Source organism: Peromyscus californicus, unplaced genomic scaffold (assembly GCF_007827085.1).
Source record: "Peromyscus californicus insignis strain IS unplaced genomic scaffold, ASM782708v3 Scaffold_4__1_contigs__length_199733344, whole genome shotgun sequence".
Classification (NCBI taxonomy): domain Eukaryota; kingdom Metazoa; phylum Chordata; class Mammalia; order Rodentia; family Cricetidae; genus Peromyscus; species Peromyscus californicus.
In genome coordinates, this window is record NW_026294562.1 from 25,048,511 (window position 1) to 25,069,429 (window position 20,919).

Sequence of the window (20,919 nt, forward strand, 5' to 3'; positions counted from 1 at the left end):
GTTTCTCTGTGTAGCTTTGCACCTTTCCTGGAACTCACTTGGTAGCCCAGGCTGGCTTCGAACTCACAGAGATCCGCCTGGCTCTGCCTTCCAAGTGCTGGGATTAAAGGCGTGCGCCACCACCGCCCGGCCTTCTCTCTCTCTTTTAAAAAAATGAGACAAGGTCTCACCATGTCCCTGGCTGTCCTGGAACTCACTTTGTAGACCAGGCTGGCCTGGGACTCAGAGATCCTCCTGCCTCTGCCTCCCGAGTGCTGGGGTTAAAGGTATGCACCACCAAGCTTGGCCCTATATTTTTTTCCTGGGGCTTGTGCATTCTAAGCAAGCATTCTGTCACTGAGCTGTGTCCCCAACCCCAATTTTTTCTGGTCTTATGTAATTCATATTAACTAACAGTTTCAAAAATATTTTAAAAGCTGTTCTTTTAAAATCATAGCTCTCAAGTTGGGAACTCTGCCTGATGTTCTTAGGTTTGCCCAGTTTTTCCTGTGCCCGCTGTTCGATGCGAGCTGTAAAGACAGAGAGGTGAATGCAGTCGATTCGGAGCACGAGAAGAACGTGATGAACGACGCCTGGAGACTCTTCCAGCTGGAAAAGGCTACCGGGAATCCCAAGCACCCCTTCAGCAAATTTGGAACAGGTTTGTCAGCGTCCTGCGTCAGCTGCTGTGCGCCTGGGTCTCACTGACTCTCCTGGGTCCCTGCACAGCGTTTGCATAACTTCTCATTTCATTTTGAGTCCCATTCAAGTAGGAGTCCACATATTTCAGGAGTGGAACAGTTAAGAGCTGTGTGTGGTTACCAGCTAGGGCTTCGAGCATGCTAGGCAAACATTCCAAACGAAGCTACACCTCTTTTGTGTCTTTGAAACTGAGTCTTGCTCTGTAGCCCAAGCTAGCCTCAAACTTAAAATCCTGCTTTAGCTCTCCTGCTGCCAGAATTACAAGCAATCACCCAGCGAGGTGACTGCTTTTAAAAATGCTTTACTTAGCCGGGCAGTGGTGGCGCACACCTTTAATCCCAGCACTCGGGAGGCAGAGCCAGGCGGATCTCTGTGAGTTCGAGGCCATCCTGGGCTACCAAGTAAGTTCCAGGAGAGGCGCAAAGCTACACAGAGAAACCCTGTCTCGAAAAACCAAAAAAAAAAAAAAAAAAAAAGCCTTAATTAAACTATGAAACGATGGTAATATATTATTTAGTATACTTATACATTTATGTTTATTTTCTAGATTAATTTCTTTAAGTTTAGATACTATTTCCTAGACACATAATAGCATATAATAGAGAAATTGACATAACTATAGATTAGGTGTTTGTAGAAGTTAGTTAGAAAGGTAGGCAACAGTGGCTTCCTAATTGTACTCTTATAGACATCTATCTCCCTCCCTCCCTCCCTTCCCTCCCTCCCTCCTCCTCTCCTCCCTCCCTCCCCTCTCCCTCTTTCTTTTCTCCCTCCCTCTCCCTCCCTCTTTTCTCTCCCTCCCTCCCTCCCTCCCTCCCTCCCTCCCTCTTTCCTTCTGTTCTTTCCTTCTCTTTTTCTCTCTCCTTCCTTTAGACAGAGTCTTTTGTATCTCAGGCAGGCTTTATCACACTCTGTGGAGGAGGATGGGTGATCTTGAACTCTTGATTTTCCAGTGCTAGGATTACAGACCTGACCACCACATTATTTCTTTTTAAATCTGAATCCCTGCTTGATGTCTACGTGGCTTTTCCTTTTTCTTTTTTCTATACATACCTTTGGTTTTAGTTCTATAGGTTTTAATAAATTGGAAACCCCTGTTCTTCCATGTTTGGTTTTGGGATTTGATTGAAGTGGGAGCAGTTGAGGATTTTCACAAGCAGTCTTGGAATGGGAAAGGAGAAAATGCAGTTGTGCTTGTTCTCCATGACCTGTTCGTCCTGTTGTAACCCCAGAGACACCAAGAGCAACTGGGTGTAGTCACTTGGGAAGGAAATAAAAGAGGAAGGGAAAGAGTGGGTGGCCCTGCTTGACACATCGGTGGACCAGAAGCAAGTGGGAGGACTCTTGGGTGGGGCCGTGTTTCTGCTGTGGGTGACACTTTAATTGTCTGTATGCTAAATTGTTAGGTAATTTTGTGTAACAAGTTCCAAGGTTATAAATGGGGCCATGTTTACTTTGTCAGTCACTTGTCAAGTTATTTTTTTATTTCTCAGAATGTAAAGGGTATTGTCTACACTAGCAGGGTCAACAGGTGGGAATGGAGGCAAGGCAAACTCAAGATTTCCCAGGAGTCAGATCAGGCACGATTTCCAAGATCATCATCTCTTTCCACCTTGCTGGTTTTTATTGAATGCTGTGTTAACAAGCATTTTTCTTTAAGTAGAGCATTTTACTTAGTTATTGGCTTATTTTTTGTTTGGTGTTTTGAGACAAGGTCTCCTGTGTAGTCCATGCCTTAAAGTCACCATTTTCTTCCTCAGTCCCCTGAGGGCTGTGGTGACAGTTGTGCGTGTTATTCATGTGGCCCACGCTGGCCTCAGACTCACTGTTGCGATCCCATTCATGCAGTCCAGGCTGAGCTCTGGTTACAGGTATGCACCACTACATCTGGCTTCCTTTGCCCACAATTGGATCAGGCTATTTGTTTTTTGACACAGAGTTTCTCTACATAGTCCTAGCTCTCCTAGAACTCACAATGTAGACCAAGCTAGCCTAGAACTCACAGAGATCCACTTGCCTCTGCCTCCCAAAAGTTGGGATTAAAGGTGTGTGCCACAATGACGGGTGGAATAATTGATTTTAAATATAACATATTTATGTAAATGGATCATTTTGATCATCATTTTTGTGTATATCTGTGTGTCCTATGTATGCTGTGTTTGTGTGAGTGTTTGTGGAAGCCAGAAGAGGGTGTCAGGTCTATGGAGCTAGAATTATTAGGCGGTTGTGAGTCACCTGGTGTGGGTGTTAGAAACGGAACTTGGGTTCTCTGCAAGAGCTGTATACATTCTTAACTGCTGAGCCGTTTCTTCAAGCCCCCAAATCTAATTAGATTTACAAAGAAATGTAAAACTAGTTCCAGAGTTTTCATTCTGAATATAGTTTGAACTGGAGTTCTAGTGTATTCCATTCTCAAACCAACTTTTGGACCAGCAAGATGGTTTAGCCTGTCAAGGCACTTCCTGCCAAGCCTGACCTGAGTTTGATCCCTGGGACCACACGGTAGAAGAAGAGAGGTAGCTTCCTGCAGGTTGTCCTCTGACCATATGCACATCCACACAATGTATACTCAATAAAACACATAAATCAAACGAGCTGTCACTTTGCTGTACTTGGACCAAGCATCGTCAATTTTGTTTTTAATTAACTACACAAATAGGTAGAATCTTTTTGTTTGTTTGTTTTTGAGACATGGATTTTCTGTAACAGCCCTAGCTGCCCTGGAACTCACTCTGTAAACCAGGCTGGCCTCGAACTTACAGAGATCCGCCTGCCTCTGCCTCCCAAGTGCTGGGATTAAAGGCATGTGCCACCATAGCCTGGCCTATAGGTAGGATTTTTATAACAGCTCTTTATATAGGATAAAACCAGTGAGAGAAGAAAGCTTCAATGGCAGATATATACAAAGTGGAGAGTATCAGTCACAGATGCTGCTTCTCCTCTGATTCCTAATCATGGGCACACTAGTTCTACTCTGTGATTTCTAGTTCTGGCAGCAATCCAGTTAGCAGTGGCTTAAATGCCTTTGTGCTACAAATCAAAACCAGTCGCTCTACCACTAGGATTTTTGGGTTTCAGTCAATGAACAGCTTAATCATCGTGGTCTTTTATAATAATCCAAGAACATGGTTTATACATTGCAGAATCATTAACAGAGGAGGCCTTCAGTCACACTGCTGAAAGCTGCAATATGGTCTGAGGATCAGATTTCTACTTCTATAATGTGACCATTCATAAAGGTTATGATGCCAGTGTGTATTGCGCAGATGTTAATTCCTGGTCCTATGTCAGGGTCAGGTATATACAAGGCCTTCCTAAGCCTTTGCCTTAACTTCTGTTCTAGTCTTTCCTACTTTAGTTTACTTTTGAAACCTGATCTCACTCTGTTGCTCCATAGACCAGGCTGGCCTGAAATTAAGAGATCGTCCTGCCTCTGTTCCTGAGTGCTGGGATTAAGGGTGTGTGCTACCACATCCAGCCTCCTTACCCCGTTTGGTTGACTAAAGCTGAGTAGGTTTTCTATAGAAGTCCAGTCCAGTCAGAGGTGACACTCAAATGTAGTATACTTGACTGTAGCAGAAAGTTGAAATGAACAAAATGTTCTTCTGAAAGGGTCAAAGCTAGTAAACATGCAAAAAGAAAATGTACAGCCCTTACCGCCCCATGCTGAGAAAAATTATGAGTAGCCAGGAACAAGTATTTGTCTCATTTCCCCTGTGTTCCTTTAATGTACCAGTTCAGGCTGTATTTTATTCGCATAGTAGGTCATGCCTAGAAGCAGCGTAGCAATGACAGAGAGCAAGACTCCCCAGGAACCCAGGCCCTCTGAGGATCCTTCTTCACTCGCTGTAGGTTGGGATGGAGGAGAAAGGCTTTCCATGCACTTTGATCCTGAGCAGGCTACAGGGCCTCCAATGAGAGGCTTCCTGATAGGTCCTGTACCTTCTGTCCACGTGGAGAGCCCAGCAGTTAAATGATATTTTTATTCTGCGTTTTGGCACAACTAAAGAGGCAGCACCTTCATGACTACAGATATCAGTTTTGAGTCCACCAGTGTCCACAGAGTGAGGAGCTGTGGCCAGCAGATACACCAGTACCAGATTTCTACACTGGCTGGCCGATGCCCACATTCCCTCGGGCTGCTGTGAGCTGAAGGTCTGTCCGGTCCCTGCTGTCACAGATATCTGGGTCAAAGCCACCTTCCAAAAGCCGCTTAGAATAAAGTATCCTATCAATGCAGGCTGGTAACAAGGAAACAGTATTCTGAGAACCATTTATAAAAACATGGTGGTGTGTGATGGTGTACCCTGTAATTGCTGTATTTGGGAGATGGAGGCTAGAGGATCAGGAGTTCAAGGTTATCCTCAGCTATATAGTGAGTCTAAGGCCAGCCTGGGTCACATGGTACCCTATCACAAACAAACAAAGGTAGGGTACTGCTGATGTGGTGGATGGAATATGTATAATGCATAGGACTAGATCTTTGCTTCAGTGGTCACTCAGTGCTTTATCTGAGTTCTTCACCAAGTTCAGTGGACATACTCAGTGCTGTACCAGCGGTGATCTGCAGCCTAAAGCAGACACAGCATCAGCTCCTGCCACCTGGGCCAATCAGGCGAGCAGAGCTCACTCTGGGCTGGTGGTGGCTTCTTGCCCTTGACTTTCTGACATGACACCTTTGTAATAGATGTGATGTTCTTTCGTTGGGCATGCGGTGTTTGTCTCTCTGTGAAATAGTAAGTAATGATCCTCAGTGCCTTCCCTCCCCGATTCTGATTCCCTTCATTCTATTACTCATTCTCTGTTCATTAGCGTGTAGAGACAGTGAGTAGAAAAACCCCTTTCTACTGTTTGGTGGGCCAGTGGCACAGTGATTGCACAAAAAGCAGGGTAACTGCTCCGTTCATTCTGTTCGTTTGCCAGTTTTCAAAGTAGTGTGTCGGTTCCCTGCCATCCTTCGGAGATGACTCATTTATTTTTGAGTATCACAGTCCATTTGTGGATGTAGAAATATTGGATCTATTTGAACTGACTTAATTGTTTCTACTCTCTGAGCTTTTCCATGGGCCTTGTGTTCTTGGGCCCCTTTGCCTCCTTCCTTTTTTTCCCCCAAAGTAGTTGAACATTTTATTCAGAAGCAAAGTAAAATTACGGTTTGCTACACTGGGAGGGAACAGTGAGGCCATCAGACCTAAACTACTCAAGGGCATTTATTTCTGTAAAAAAGCCATTCTTCCTTCCATCCTTTTCGGGGGTGGGGGTGGGGTGGGGAGGCTCTTCGAGAAAGGGTTTCTCTATGTAGTCCTGGCTGTCCTGGAACTTGCTGTATAGACTAGGCTGGCCTTGAACTCAGAGATCCCCTGCCTTTGCCTCCTGAGTGCTGGGATTAAAGGTGTGTGCCACCACAGCCCTGCTTTAAAAAAGCATTCTTATTTATTTATTATTCCTTTGTTTGTATGATGCTGGTATAGAACTCAGCCCATGCCTGCTCAACGAGTCATCCACCATTGAGTTACACTCTTTACTCCCACGTTTCTTTTGGGGCTGTATAGTTATGGAAAGCTAGAAAGTTTACTAAAACAAGAGACGAATCAATCAAGTGTAAGGTATTTTGTGATAGCGCTTAGGAGGGTCTCCTAAAGTCTGCTTTTTAGAACACATGTCTTATACTTGGTTATATTTTCTAGGAAAATTCATATGCATAAAAACAACTGTAGTATCTTCCAGTATTTTTAGAATACCAAGAAGAAAAGATTTATAATTTTTTTTTACTTTATTTATTATTTAATGTGTATAAGTGTTTTATCTGCATGTGTGTACGTACACCACATGTGTGCCAGATGCAAAGATCAGAAAAGGGTGTGAGATCCCATGAAACTGGAGTTTGGGTCTGGGAGCTGAACCCAGGTCCTCTGAACCATCTCTCCAGCCCCCAAGAAAGGGCTTTAAAAAGTCTATACTGTTCCAACTAACGGCAGCTGATGTTAGCATGAGCATAATGTTCTAAACCCTGGGTCTTCAGAGCACGGAGGACATGGCTGTGCTGTCGGTCATGTAGTAGCACCTTTACTATTACACACATACGTGGAGATACCTATAGTTTTTTTTTTTTAATATTACTGATTTCTATTTACTTATCTTTATGTGTATAGGTATTTTACTTGCATGTATATCTGTGTACCACATGTGTGCTTGGTGCCCACAGAGGCCAGTAGAGGGTGTCACATTTTCTAGGACTGGAGTTACAGACAGTTGTGAGCTGCCATGTGGGTGCTGGGGATTGAGCCCAAGTCCTCTGGAAGAGCAGTCAGTCTCTTAACCGCTAAGCCATTTCTCCAGCCCCGAGATACCTATAGCTTCTAAGAGATATCTAAAACATCATGCTGACTTCTTCTCACAGTAGAAGAAATGCATCCCTGGCCTCAAAATATATGGGGAAGTCAATTTTAGTTTCTTGAAAAATTAGAATTTGGATTACTAATACTGTTTATAAGCTTTTTTTTGTCTTAAATACAAATAGTTGTTACAATGAAAATATACAGTACATTAGCACCAAGTTTGTACACTTTTTGTATTAAGTACAACTTAAAATGATTGTTATAATGAAAATACAAGTGCATTTAATGGACTTTATAATTTTCAAAACCCTCTTCACATACATATCACATTCTTTTCCTTGTGGTGTTGAGGATGTGCTGTGCACATGCTAGACAAGCATTTTCCACTGCTGAGCTACCTCCCCAGCCTCCTTATCCTGTTGCTTAAGCTGTCTGTCTCACAGTGGGGAGTGAAGGGGTCCGGGATCGGTCCTGCCCTTGACCACCGGGCTTGTCTCCATGTCACCCAGTTTACAGATAAAATCCATGACCCCTTTGAGATGTTTGGAGGCCTTTTCAAAGTTACTTAATTTTCACCTGATGGCATCAGGACAAGAATTCCTGAATGTCCCAAATGCTAGACAAGGTAGGATTTCACCCAGCAGACCTAGGGTGAAAGGGTCACAGTCAGCATCCTAATGTCCTTGGTTCAGAGCTAGGGCTTGCTTTAATATTGTCAGAGCTAGGTCGGATTCATGATCTGAGTAGCAGCATTTTAATTTGGTACAAATGACCCAGCTGAATTAGCACTAATTTAGGACAGTGTGTGTCTGCAGAGTGAACTGTTGATTGTTAGCTCAGCTGTATTCACATTGTTCTCTACCTGTGGGGTTTTGGGTGGGAAACGGTCATCAGGACATTTATTGAGCTTTCTTCTCTACTTTTCTAGCTATAGTGTTTATGTTTTCCCATTTGGAATACATGCATCTTTTTGTGTGATATATGCATAAGCCAGGATTCCTTCCCACACTTCACTGTACACAGGTCCCTAATATACAAGGTCTTTATTACAGAACACCACTGATTTTGACATGCAGTTTCACCCTAATTCTCATAAGAGAGCTTACACCAGCATACCATGTACATCACTTGAGAGCTATAAAAATAACACCGCATCCTATTTTTCCCAATTTAGATGAAACCCATGAGAATTCACACCACAAATTTAATGCTTCTTCTCAAAATAGTAAACTTGTTCTTTCCTTTCCACAAGTAACTTGGTAAGTTCCGAAAAGATCCCCCAGTGAGTCTGTCCAATTAATTGTAGGATGCATGGGGAATTGAAAACTAAAGCAAGTGAGAGTGGAAGCCAGTGGGTCTCGTTTTGTCTAAAAATGTCACAATGCCTGTCTCCTGAAGATTTGAACAAGTTTTTCATTTGTTTGCTGTCGTTTGAGACAAACTGTTTAACTCAGGCTGACCTGGGGCTGCAATCCTCCTGCCTGAGCCATCTAACTGTTAGGATTATAGGCATGTGCCACCATGCCTAGCCAAAGAAGCACAGCTTTCATACAGCACTTTCAGTTCCTTATGGAAAACTCCAGTTGAAAATATCAGAGCCGGGTGGTGGTGGCGCACGCCTTTAATCCCAGCACTCGGGAGGCAGAGGCAGGCGGATCTCTGTGAGTTCGAGGCCAGCCTGGTCTACAGAGCGAGATCCAGGAAAGGCGCAAAGCTACACGGAGAAACCTTGTCTCGAAAAACCAAAAAAAAAAAAAAAAAGAAGAAAATATGACTAGTTAGCCAGATGTGGTTGTGACCCAGCACTCAGGCAAAGGTAGGCAGACCTCTGAGTGCAAAGCCGGCTTGGCCTATGTATCAAATGAGCCTGGGATACAAGAGACCCTGCCTCAAACAAACAAGCAAATAAAATTAATGCTCTATTTTTCTTGTATTGCTCTGCCCTGTTTATTCACTATATGTTCAAACATAGTGTGTGTTAGTTTCTTACATTCATTTTATAGTTTCTCAAGTGTCAGTAATAATGAAACTATAAAGTGCCCAAATTTTGCCCTTTCTAAGAAATACCTTTCATCTATTTTTTAGGAAACAAATACACTCTAGAGACTCGACCTAACCAAGAAGGCATCGATGTAAGGCAAGAACTCCTGAAATTCCATTCTACGTATTATTCGTCCAATCTGATGGCTATTTGTGTTTTAGGTCGAGGTAAGAACTCTTAACAAAATTCAGACAGTTAGTGGAGTGGTTTTTGTTTTTTTGTCCATTTTGACTTTACAAAGTATTAGAAGGGTGTGAAGTGTAGGAGAAGTTTACTTAAGCCCGCTGTCTTCCGAAGAGAATGAAGACCTGAAGAACGTGGATTACTGGGAGGTTCTCTAACTATAACAAGGAAGGGATGCATGGTAGAAGAGCGACAGATTTGATCTTACAAATATCTGCAAATGAAAGGAAAACGTAGAGACAGTAGATGGGAGGAAGTATCTGTAAGCAAAAGTTTATTTTTAAGGTGGAAATTAGTGATAATGTTGTTTCTCTGTCAGACTGTTGTGTTCTGTTTTTGCTTTGCTTTAAGTAGTGCTGGATTTGGATGTGGCTGCTGTTCTGGATTGCTGGTGGTAAATGGGACTTTCAGCTGCCCTAGTCTTTCTGAGGGGCTATTTATTTTTATGGTTATTTGAGGCAGGGTCTCACTGTGTAGACCAGGCTGGCTTTGAATTTGTGGTAGTCCTCCTATTCCTGCCTCCCAAGCATTGGGATTATAATCCTGGCCCAGAATTGAAATAGTTATATCTGGGTTGGATACCAGACAAAAATGGAAAAACAGAATACTAAAAGTGGTGTAGCAGTTAGAATGCATACTCTGTAGAGTTCAATAGCCTGACTTTGAAGGTCAAATATACCACTGCCTACTTAGCTCTGTGGCTGTGAAAGCTTTTCTAAACATCTGACTTCACATTTGTGAAATGGGGCCTGAGAGGTTGTCTTCTGACCTCTGTGTGTGTGCACACAGGTAAATAAATGTAACTTTAAAGAAAAAAAACTTTATCATACTGCTTACTAAAGATATATAGGCCTAGAATATTCAGTATTACTGGATATGTAGAACCCAGGCCTGGAAAATGAGTACCTAGAAGCTATGTTGTATCGCAGGTAAAAATGTATGGTTTCTGTCAGTATTTGTTGGATAAATACTAATCATTGTTTTAACTTTGGCAACACAGTGGCTGCACCTTAATCTACTGTTATCTCAGCCAGCAATTTCGATTCTGCAGTTACCTGCCTGCTTCTCTAGCAGCGGCCAGGCCGCTCAGGCTGAAGCCTGATGGGAATCCTATTCCCGCAGGTACTGGCTCTGCCACTGCCTCTAAAGGGAGCTTTAACTAAATCTCTCTCATTCTATTTATGAATAAGACTCAAGATTCAAAGGCTGGGGTGAAAACCTGCTAGTGCAGAGAGGCTGGGACACATTAGCTAACCTTCTCTCCTCACTGGCATCTCCGAAAGGCCCATGCTTCCACTTAGCTAAACCAGAAAAAGCTGCGCTACTCCAAACCCCACCCTACTACTTTGTACTGTGTCTCTCTCTCTCCTGGATGCCCTCTGAGGCTCTATGATTATTTTTTGTCAATTAGTTGCTAACTCAGCCTCTTGACCCAAGATTAATTTTATTTTATTAATGTAAATGCAAACTCTGGGTTCATAGTGTGATTGAATATCCCCCAACAGCTAATGGCACTAGTTGATTAAACTTGAACTCTGCCCTCAGTGTTTTTGATTTAACAGAAGTGATAGAGTAAGGATCTAAAAAAAAAAAATCAGCTGTTTCATCTTCTTGGTCAGTACCCGTCACTTCCAGCCTGAGCTCTGTAGGGTTGAGGGTTCTGAGGGAGACGTGAGGAACACATACCATCTTTTACGGGATTATTAGATGATTCCCTTTTTGTTTGGGGACGAGAGGAAGACTAGCCGTGTGGAAGGGTCTCTGTCTAGTTGCTATGTTGTATCGCAGGTAAAAATGTATGGTTTCTGTCAGTATTTGTTGGATAAATACTAATCATTGTTTTAACTTTGGCAGCACAGTGGTTCTAGTCGTAGCAACACCAACTGTCCAAACATTTGGCAAATAAGTGCTGATCCAGGATAGATGCTCAAGTTACCAAGCCCTGATGTCACAGATTTAGGAGGCGCGGTTCCCTGGGCTCCGGTGCTCTCAGCTTAGCGGGAAAGCCAGACTGTGCAGTATTATTCAGATGCCTTACCTTTAAAAAGTTGCATTGTGGGTGCTGGGGAGATGGCTGGGTGCTGGCTTCTCTTGCAGGGAACCTGAGTTCGGTTCCTAACAATCACGCAGATGGCTCACAGTCATCTATAGCTCCAGTTCCAGGGATCTTGACACGCTCCACTGACTTCCACAGGCCTCAGGCATGCATATGGTGCACATACATACAGGAAGACAAAACACTCATAAAATAAGTAAATGTTTAAAAAACATTTATTGTGGTTTTATGCTTTAAGGGTAGAAATACAGAGAGTTGTAGCATATCTCCTAGAACCTTGTTTGAAGAACTTCACCGACATTATTACTTGATGTTGACAAAACCCTTGGCAGCCCACCATGCCTCAAATTTTATGTTCCATCAGTGCATAAAAATGTCCTCTGACATTTTTTTTTTCCTTCCAGCACTTAAAATAAGTAGCCCAGACTCAAAAACCTCCAAAGTTGGTCTCCATTCGGGGTGATAGGTGTGTGCCTCCATGCCTGACCATCTGACAGCTCTTGCATCAAATGTATTCCATCCATTCTCGATCAATCCCTTGTCTGCCTTTTGTCTGATTGTGCACATTTTCCTAAATACAGCTAAGTAGTTGGTTGTGGTGGTGTATACTTTTAGTCCCAGTACTTGGGAGGCAGAGGCAGGTGGATCTCTGTGAATTCCAGGCCAGCCTGGTCTACATAGTAAATTCCAAGCCAGCCAGGAGCACAGCTAAGTGTTCTGTTGTCTTTGATATTTGTTTTGAATTTGTTGCAAGGTAATATATATGAATAATATATGTGCAAGGTAATTATTACGAAGAATGTCTGGATATTTGCAGTCTACACAGCGGAAGTGGCTGGGGGTGAGTCACAGCTCTCCGTGGTGCACAGAAGCTTTCGATGCAGTGGAGGGGATAGGCCCTGACTGCTTCGTCTTTATGAGATACAGGGCTTTCTACTTTATTTTTCTAGGATTTTCTTTTAAACTAGAAGACATTTCAGAGGTGCTAAGGCCTGAAATCTTGTCTGTGCTTCAAGTTCTGCTTGGTTAAATTCCGTTTTCTCTGTTTCTTGTAGAATCTTTAGATGACCTAACTAATCTGGTGGTGAAGCTATTTTCTGAAGTCGAGAATAAAAATGTCCCTTTGCCTGAATTTCCTGAGCACCCTTTCCAAGAAGAACATCTTAAAGTATGTGCTCACAATTCTGCTATTGTTCATTTGTGAATGTAATTGTCATGGCAATCAAATCAATTTTATGTGTGTTAGGAACATATATCAATAAAAACGCACCAATATGTTTTGATCTTTGTACGCTAAGAGTATTTTGTGTAGCTGTGACCTTGGCAGGCTATTAAAAATGTTGTCAGTGCCAGAAGGCAAGTATCCAGAGCTGTCTCAGGATCTAGGGCACCAAGCCCGGATCACTTAGCCCATATAATAAAATTGCACTGCAAGAGAACCACCCTATCCATTTATTTCTTTGTGGTCACCTCTTTGCAGTCTGGCAGCTAATTAACCAAAATCAGTAGTCTTTGTTATTAGTAAGTATTTCACTCTGTAGAAGTTGTATGTAGCAAATATTTTGTGATTTGTCCTTTTTTTTCCCTCTCCAGCAACTTTATAAAATAGTACCCATTAAGGATATTAGGAATCTGTATGTGACGTTTCCCATACCAGACCTTCAGCAGTACTACAAGTCTAATCCTGGTCATTATCTTGGTCATCTAATTGGGCATGAAGGTCCTGGAAGCCTACTGTCAGAACTCAAGTCAAAGGGTAAGAGTCTGTGGGCAGCGCTCTGAGTGTGGCACCCCGTCTTTACTCAGTCCCTCATTGTCACCTAGGAAGGGCTTTAGATGACACTAAAGTGGTAAAGTGGTCATTTCAGTAAAGTGGTCATTGTTAGTGTGCTCTTGCTTTTTGTTTGGAGCTCCTTTTCACAAAGCTGTTTTACCCTTGAGTATGTATTGGTCAGTGAAGGTGAGCTGTTTGAAAAGGTGCCATCATGCATGTTGGAGTTGAACCCGGACCTTTGTACCTGCTAGGCAAGTGGTCTACCCCTGAGCCGTATACACGGCTGTGCTTTAAATGATGGAGAGGTTAAGAGAGTAAAAGCCCAGCTGAGTGTAGTGGCACATCCCTGTAATCCCACCTGTCAGGAGGACGAGGCAGGAAGATCACTGGTTCAAGGCCAGCTTGGGCCACATAGTTCATGACCAGTCTGTCTCAAAACAAAAGAAAAGCCTGTGATGGACTTTTTTCCCCACAACAGTATGTGTACATATTGCTTATTTACCTGCTTCGATCCATCAGATCAGAAAAGTGTAGGTCTTAGAAAGGAGATGGTTTCCAAAGTCCTTACTACTGTATACATTTAAGCATGTGTCTAATTGCTATTGGGGGTTGATTTGTTTTCTGAGCTAATTTTTTTCCCTGCAGGGTTCTTTTTATTTCTTCAACTATATAGTATGGCTATTCCTTGGATGTAGTAGTGGTGTACACCTGAATTCCAGCAAGTCCAAGGCCATTCTAAGCTACACAGAGAGTTCCAGGATAGCCTAAACTACATACCTAGATTCTGTCTCAGAAATATCAAAAAACAGGGCTGATGAGATAGCTTGCTGCCAAGCCTGACCATGTAAGTTCTGTCCCCAAGACCCACAAGGTAGAAGGAGAAAACCGATTCTCTCGGGCCCCCTTTTGATCTCCACAAGCATACTGAGATCAAATGGCATCACACACACATACATGCATACAGAGAGAGAAAAATAATATGCAGTTAAAAAATTGGGGGCAGGGGAGTGTGGCTCAATGGTTAAAGCTCTTGCCATGCAAGCATGAGGACTGGGGTTCAGATTCCCGAGAACCTACATGTCAGTTTGTAATTCCAGCTTCAGAAGACAGAGTCGGGGACCCCCAGAACAACTGGCTAGGGAGACTAGTTCTACCCGTGAGCTCTAGGTTTGATTGCAGCATGCTACCTCAATAAATACGGTGGAAGAGTGATCTAGGGTGATTGCACTTCAACCTTGGCCCCTACATGTACATGCACACATGAAAATAGAAAAAGAAAAGAAAAATTAATGATGGGAAAACCAACACGCCTGTCTATCTGTCACCAGGGCCCAGTGAGATGGTTCAGCCAATAAAGGTGTTTGCTACCAAGCCTGATGACCTAAAGCCACACCTCGGAACCCACATGGTGGGATGAGAGAATCAGCTTACAAAAGTTGTTCTCTGACCTCTGCTTGTACACTGTGGCACATGTGTGTGCCCACACATACACAAATAAAATTAAATTCTTTTAATGTTGGGGCTGAACAGATGGCTTAGAGCAGTGATTCTCCACCCGTGGGTCACGACCCTCTGGGAGTCGAATAACCCTTTCTCAGGGGCAGCCTGAGACCATCAGAAAACACAGATATTTATATTACAATTCATAACAGTAGCAAAGTTACAGTTGTGACGTAGCAACAAAGACAGTTTCATGGTTGGGGTCACCACAACATGAGGGACTGTGTTAAAGGGTCGCCTGCTGCATTAGGAAGGGTGAGAACCTTAGAGGTTAAGAGTGCTTATGGTATGGCTTTATCAGAGCACCAGCTCACTTCACACGTGTGCACATGCACACATGTAAGTAAAAAATATTTTTAAAATGTTAAATAAAATAGGAAGTCTGTGTGTGCATGTATGATGTTCAGGATTGAAACCCAGGTTCCATATAGGTGAAGTAAGCACTCTGCCACTGAGCTATACCCCTAGCTCTAGTACGAACATTTTAGAAATCCCTGTCATGGAAGAAGCCAGGGTTGGCATAGTGTCCTGTCACAGGAGGGAGGCACTTGCTGCACAAGCCAGATGAGCTGAGTTTGACCCTGCATCCCATGTGGAGGTGGAAACAGAGAACTGTCTCTACAAGGTTGTGTCCTGACCTCCACGTTACATTCTGGCACGTGTGTACCACACACACACATACTCCTTGCACACATAATAATAAATAGAATTTTTAAAAAAGAAAAGCCACACAATTAACTTTGTTGTCTTTTTCTTTGAATGTTGCAGGCTGGGTAAATACCCTGGTTGGTGGGCAGAAGGAAGGAGCCCGGGGTTTTATGTTTTTCATCATTAATGTGGACTTAACTGAGGAAGGGCTATGTAAGTATTGATTGATTTATGTTTTCATTTCTCAGGCCGTAGGTCTGTTTCATGTTGAATAGCTGTAAACACTTTAGTTCATATGCTTTCCCCGTTGTATTACTTCGCCTTGTGATAATCCTTACCCCCTGGCAATTGACTTTATGTTATGTTGGTAAAGTGTGTGCTTGTCTATGCTGTCACATACCCGTGAGTCCAGAGGGCTGTGTGTGGGACATCTAAACCCAGACTCGGAGCCGAGGACTCCGTTTTCTGAAAGGGACCACCTCCACTTGCCTGACTTCCCTTAGGAGTGAACCATGCTTGAAGGATTCAAGGACTGAATGGTTTTTAAGTGTGCCCCTTTTTTCCAGTACATGTTGAAGATATAATTTTGCACATGTTTCAATACATTCAGAAGCTACGTGCAGAAGGACCTCAAGAATGGGTTTTCCAAGAGTGCAAGGTACTTTTGTTTCACCAAAATTTTTCTTAAGGAATCTATTTTTCAAAAACAAATATATGTGAACTAATTTAACTTTAAGGCCCAGTTAAACTTTGTTTTTTCCCTAATTAAAGTCTAAAATGTTGCAGTACATAGTTGTGTTAGTTAAGGCGTAGGTGTAGCAGTCTGATTTGTTAGGTGGGGCACTATTTAGGGGTTGAAGTATCACGTAGCCTCTTTAGGAGGAGAGCTAGCATTTTTCAGGATTTGTGTTATTTCTTACCCAAAGCTGCATAAAGTCTCTTGGTCTTAGATCTGGTGATAAAACTCTTCAGTGAACTCTAAAAGAAACAATAAATTGTTTCATGTATAATAATTGTGTTCTTCAAAGCGATTCTATTATATGGGTTAGAAAAGGCTCCATTTTCCTTCCACCTCTCTTTCTGAGACTGTGTCACTCTGTAAACCAGGCTGGCCTTGAACCCACAGAGCTCTCTACCCATGCCTCTTCCTCCTGAGTGCTGAGAGTACACCACCATATCTGGCTTTTTTTTTTTTTTAAATATATAAAAGAGAAAGTGCTTGTCTTTCAAATTTTCCTTATCTATTCTTATTTATTTATTTACTTATTTATTTATTTATATGAGACAGCATTTCTCTGCATAGCCCTGGCTGTCCTGGAACTCGCTCAGTAGACCAGGCTAGCCTTAATCTCAGAGATCTGCCTGCCTCTGCCTACTGAATGTAGGGACTAAAGGTGTGCGCTGCTACCACCCAGCTGTTTTCAGATTTTCAAAGACTTCTTTTAAAGGGGATTAAAAACATACTTATATATAAAGACCTATTAAAATTCGGACACATATTTTGGATTGGGTAACTTTTCCCACTGGTGCTGGGGATCAAACGCTATACCTTGTGCGTGTTAGTCAAGCACTCTACCACTGAGCAATGTCCCCAGCCTGAAGAACATCCTGTTAAACTTGTAATTATTGCTTGTGCAAATCATGACGATAATTTCTAATGTGCAGCATTTCTTTGGACAAGTCTCCAAATCATCATCTGTGGACTATTGGATTCTGCAGGTTGTCCACAGTTCTCTGATGCCTGGACTAGTCCTTGCAGTGATTTAGGCGGTGGAACTTTTTTTGTTTTTGAACTTCTGATCCTCCTGTCTCAGCCTCCTAAACATGTTAGGATTCCAAATCTGTGCTGTCATGCCTGGGTGTGGCTCCTCTTAGTTTACCTTCATTTAGAATTGTTTACTTATTTTTATTTTAAGCCTATGTTGATAAGTTTTAAGTTTTTTTTTCCATGTCTTATACATTCCTAATTCAAGTACTGCCAGTTTTTCATAAATGTAATGGTGATAAAATTAGAGTACAGAGTTCAAACAAAACACTGAAAATGTATTTCTGAATAATAATTGGCTTTCGTCTAATTTCTGTTTTAGGACTTGAATGCTGTTGCCTTTAGGTTTAAAGATAAGGAGAGACCACGAGGCTACACATCCAAGCTTGCAGGGAAATTGCATGTGAGTTGGTTTTTTGCCTGTCTGCAGTGCTGTGTGGATCTTTTAGATCTCTGTGTGTTACTACAGTGCTACACAAATGATAGAGTTGGGACTCATACCACCAGACCTTTTAGCACTGGGCAACCTCTCATGACAAGAATGTTTGGAATATTACAGCTCCTTATCCTAAAAATTACCCTCTCTGGTATTGTCATTACACAGGCGTTTTGCTTCTTGGCGGCATTTTTCAGTTCTACCGCGTCTGTCGAGCGCTCCCTCTGAACATTTCGTGTCGTCAGCTTTCCCCATTCCCTGTCACCACTTCAGTCTGAGCCGCTGCCGTTTCTCATCGCATGCTCTTACCTAGGTTCTCCACTATAACTTAGTTTTCTAGCTTCAGTGATTCTTTTTTTTAAGGCATACATCTTTAAAATTATTTATTTTGTGGTGTTGGGGTCAAACTCGAGGCCATATGCATGCTGGGCAAGCACTGTAAAACTGAACTCTGCCTCCAGCCTCGAAGTGGGTTTTGAAAACTAAATTCAGATTGTTTTTTTATCCCTCTGTTTAAAATTCTCCAACAGTTTTCCCTTAGAATGGTCATAAAATCCAGACCATCCTTGGCCTACGAGGTGGTCTGGGAGGTGCCATGCTCCCTGGCCACATTCCTAGCCACTCTCCAGCCTCCCTTTCCATTCCTGTCTGCTCCGGTTGGGCTGGCTTTCTGGCTGATTTTCACACTGGTCGCACCCCTTTCCTTTTGCGGCAGTAGAACTCGCGTCCATGGCCTCTCCCAGGCGAGCTGGGCTCCGAACCACCGAGCTGCATCCCCAGCCTCCTTCTTTGCGCTGGTGTTTCTGTCCTTTGAAACGCTGTCACTAAGTTGCTCTAGCTGGACTTGAGCTCGCTTTGTAGCTCTGGCAGGCCTTGAACTGCGGTCCTGCCTCAGCTGTGGCTGTCGTCACAGGCCTGTGGCGTCAGGCCTGCCTGTCTTCTTAGGGCCTTTGCACTCGCTGGCCTCTGGACATGGAGCGCTTCCGTCTGGTATTTGCATCTGTTTATCATAGATGGCTTTTAGGAAGACCTTCTTCCTTGGCCTCCCAAACTGAAGCCGTGCCCCTGCCTCTGCGCCTCTGATTTCCTTCACAGTACCTATCATTACTATTACACCGGTTGTTTATTGTGCCAATTAGAATCCATGTTCCCTGGAGAGCAGGGACTTCGTGGGTCTTTCTACCCTTATGCCCTCGGTATTTGAAGTGATGGCTAGCACAGAAAAGGTGTTCAACAAAATTTTCATGGTGAATCAGTCTGTCTCTGTATTCTAGAAATTATTTTTACTAAAACGCCAAGACTTCTATAATGGTTTTATACACGAGCCAAAATATAATCCATTTCGTAACTGTTTGTTTGATTTCATTCATAGAAATTTGAGAGAAAATTATTTCTAAAAATACATGTGTACTGTATATTAACAATCCTGTAGGTTCCAGTATTTCTTTCTCAATTTTTCTTCATTAGCAAACACCAATTTTTAACCAGAAATACTGTACTTTTCCTCAAAAGAAACATGAGAGCCAGGTGTGGTGGCTCATGCTTGTAGGAGGCTGAGGTAGGATGTTGAGTTCCAGGCAAGCCTGGGCTACAGAATAAGATCCTACTCTCCCTCTCCCCACCCCCAAAAAGATTTTTAGACTGAGTAATTCAAGTCTATATGAAGATTGACAGTGTACTGGCAGAATGATAACATTATTATGAGACTGAAGGATATGGCAGGCTGGACCAGGAATCGCCGAGGAAGGGCCTGCTGTGTTTGCACAAGGCCCTGGTTTAGTCTCTGGTACTGTAGAAGATAAAGATGTGGTAGAGAGAGCCAAGTAACATGCTGGGTCACAGAGTGTTTGCTGATAGAATAAAATGAATTGAAGGAAAGGGACATATAAAATAACAAACTTAATTCATTAGAAATATGCTTACATTAATAAACTGGGGTAGCCTTCAAATATTAACTGTTTATATTTTCCTTTTTCAAAGTATTATCCCCTAAATGGAGTGCTCACGGCTGAATATTTACTGGAAGAATTTAGACCTGACTTGATAGACATGGTTCTTGATAAGCTCAGACCAGAAAATGTCCGGTGAGTTATCTGCAGATTTTACTCTTACATACTAAACTTTTCTCATGATTAGAATCTAAAAATTCATGATATGAACAAAACGCTGTTATTTTTATTTATTTACTTTTGAGACAAACTCTCATTATGTAGCCTTGGGTGACCTGGAGCTCACTATGAAGACCAGGCTGGCCTCACACTCACAGAAATATGTCTGCCTGTTTTCAGAGTGCTGTGTCTAATGGTGGTGTGCCCCACGGAGCCTTTGAACTTCTTCAGTCAGGTCTGATTACCAGCCTGTTACCATGGTGCTCACCCATAATTCCAGCACTTGGGAAGGAAGCATTCAAGGCCAGCCCTAGTTATATAGTGAGTTTGAGACCAGTTTGTGTTACATGAAACCTTGTCTCAACATACAACCTAAAATTGACTGCAAAAGTAGATGACAGTCTAATGAGCCAATGCCAGCCCGTCTCTCTTGGTTCGTCCTCCAAGTCCAGTGATAGAACTGACATACAAGGAAGAGCAATTCAAACTCAGTTTTTCCTGTACTCTAACTTCTCATACCAGGTGGACGGTGGGAGGAGTGCGACAGTAGTGGACACATGCAGGTGTCCTCTCCCAGCAGCACAGTGTTTGGATTAGTACAGATTATTATCAGACTTTGTTAAAGGCTAATACAATGCCTTAGTTTTTAGTTTAAAAAAAATACATTAAGGGTCAAAGTTTAGAAATCTTTCCCATCAAAAATAAGTTATACGATCATTGAGAGATTAAATCTCTGTTTTCATGTATCCAATCATAACAAATTACAGTATGTCTTGTGTTCAGGTTTTTGTTTGTTTTTAAGATTTATTTTGATTTAATTTCTACATGTCTTTGGTGTAGTATGTACAACATGTGTGAGGGTGCCCTTAGAAGTCAGAGGGCATTGGATCCCCCGGAGCTGGAGTTATAGGTGGTTGTGAGTCACACAGTGTGTGTGTCAAGAACTGAATTTAGGTCCTGGAAGACCACTGGACCATCTCTCCAGACCAGGTTTTGTTTTTTAAAAGAGGAGGCCTCACTTTTTAGCCCTGGCTGGCTTCAAAGCTGCATCAATTCTCCCACCTCTACCTTCTAGGAGCTGGAATTCCAGGCCTGCGCAGCCACACCAGTCTTTGTTTTTAAAGACAGTCCCCCATGGTCCAGGCTGGCCTTCAGCTCACTGTGTAGCTGTGGATAAGCCTGAACTCCTAAGCCTCCTGCCTTCAACTCCCCGGTATGAGATTACAGGTGTGCCCCACCACGCCTGGCGCCCAGTCAGTCTTATTGCTGTAGTTGTCTAATCCTTAATTACTCAATTTCTGATTATAATGTGGACAATCTTACTCAAAAACAAGATGCTAACAGAAGCTAAACTCTGCGGGCTGTCACTCCCCTCTGACAGCAGCGCCT

The 20,919-nt window shown here is 42.7% G+C and overlaps 1 protein-coding gene across 3 annotated transcripts in view; it reads left to right on the plus strand.

Annotated features, from left to right (window-relative positions):
• Ide (insulin degrading enzyme) overlaps positions 1-20,919 on the plus strand; it is a 103,104-nt gene that overhangs the window by 36,972 nt on the left and 45,213 nt on the right. For all 3 annotated transcript variants that reach the window (XM_052762816.1, XM_052762817.1, XM_052762818.1), the window contains exons 4-11: positions 471-640; positions 9,105-9,227; positions 12,355-12,467; positions 12,893-13,055; positions 15,342-15,434; positions 15,788-15,879; positions 17,309-17,389; positions 19,403-19,506. In XM_052762816.1, the coding sequence (XP_052618776.1) occupies positions 471-640; positions 9,105-9,227; positions 12,355-12,467; positions 12,893-13,055; positions 15,342-15,434; positions 15,788-15,879; positions 17,309-17,389; positions 19,403-19,506 (939 nt within the window). The remainder of the gene's footprint in view (positions 1-470; positions 641-9,104; positions 9,228-12,354; positions 12,468-12,892; positions 13,056-15,341; positions 15,435-15,787; positions 15,880-17,308; positions 17,390-19,402; positions 19,507-20,919) is intronic.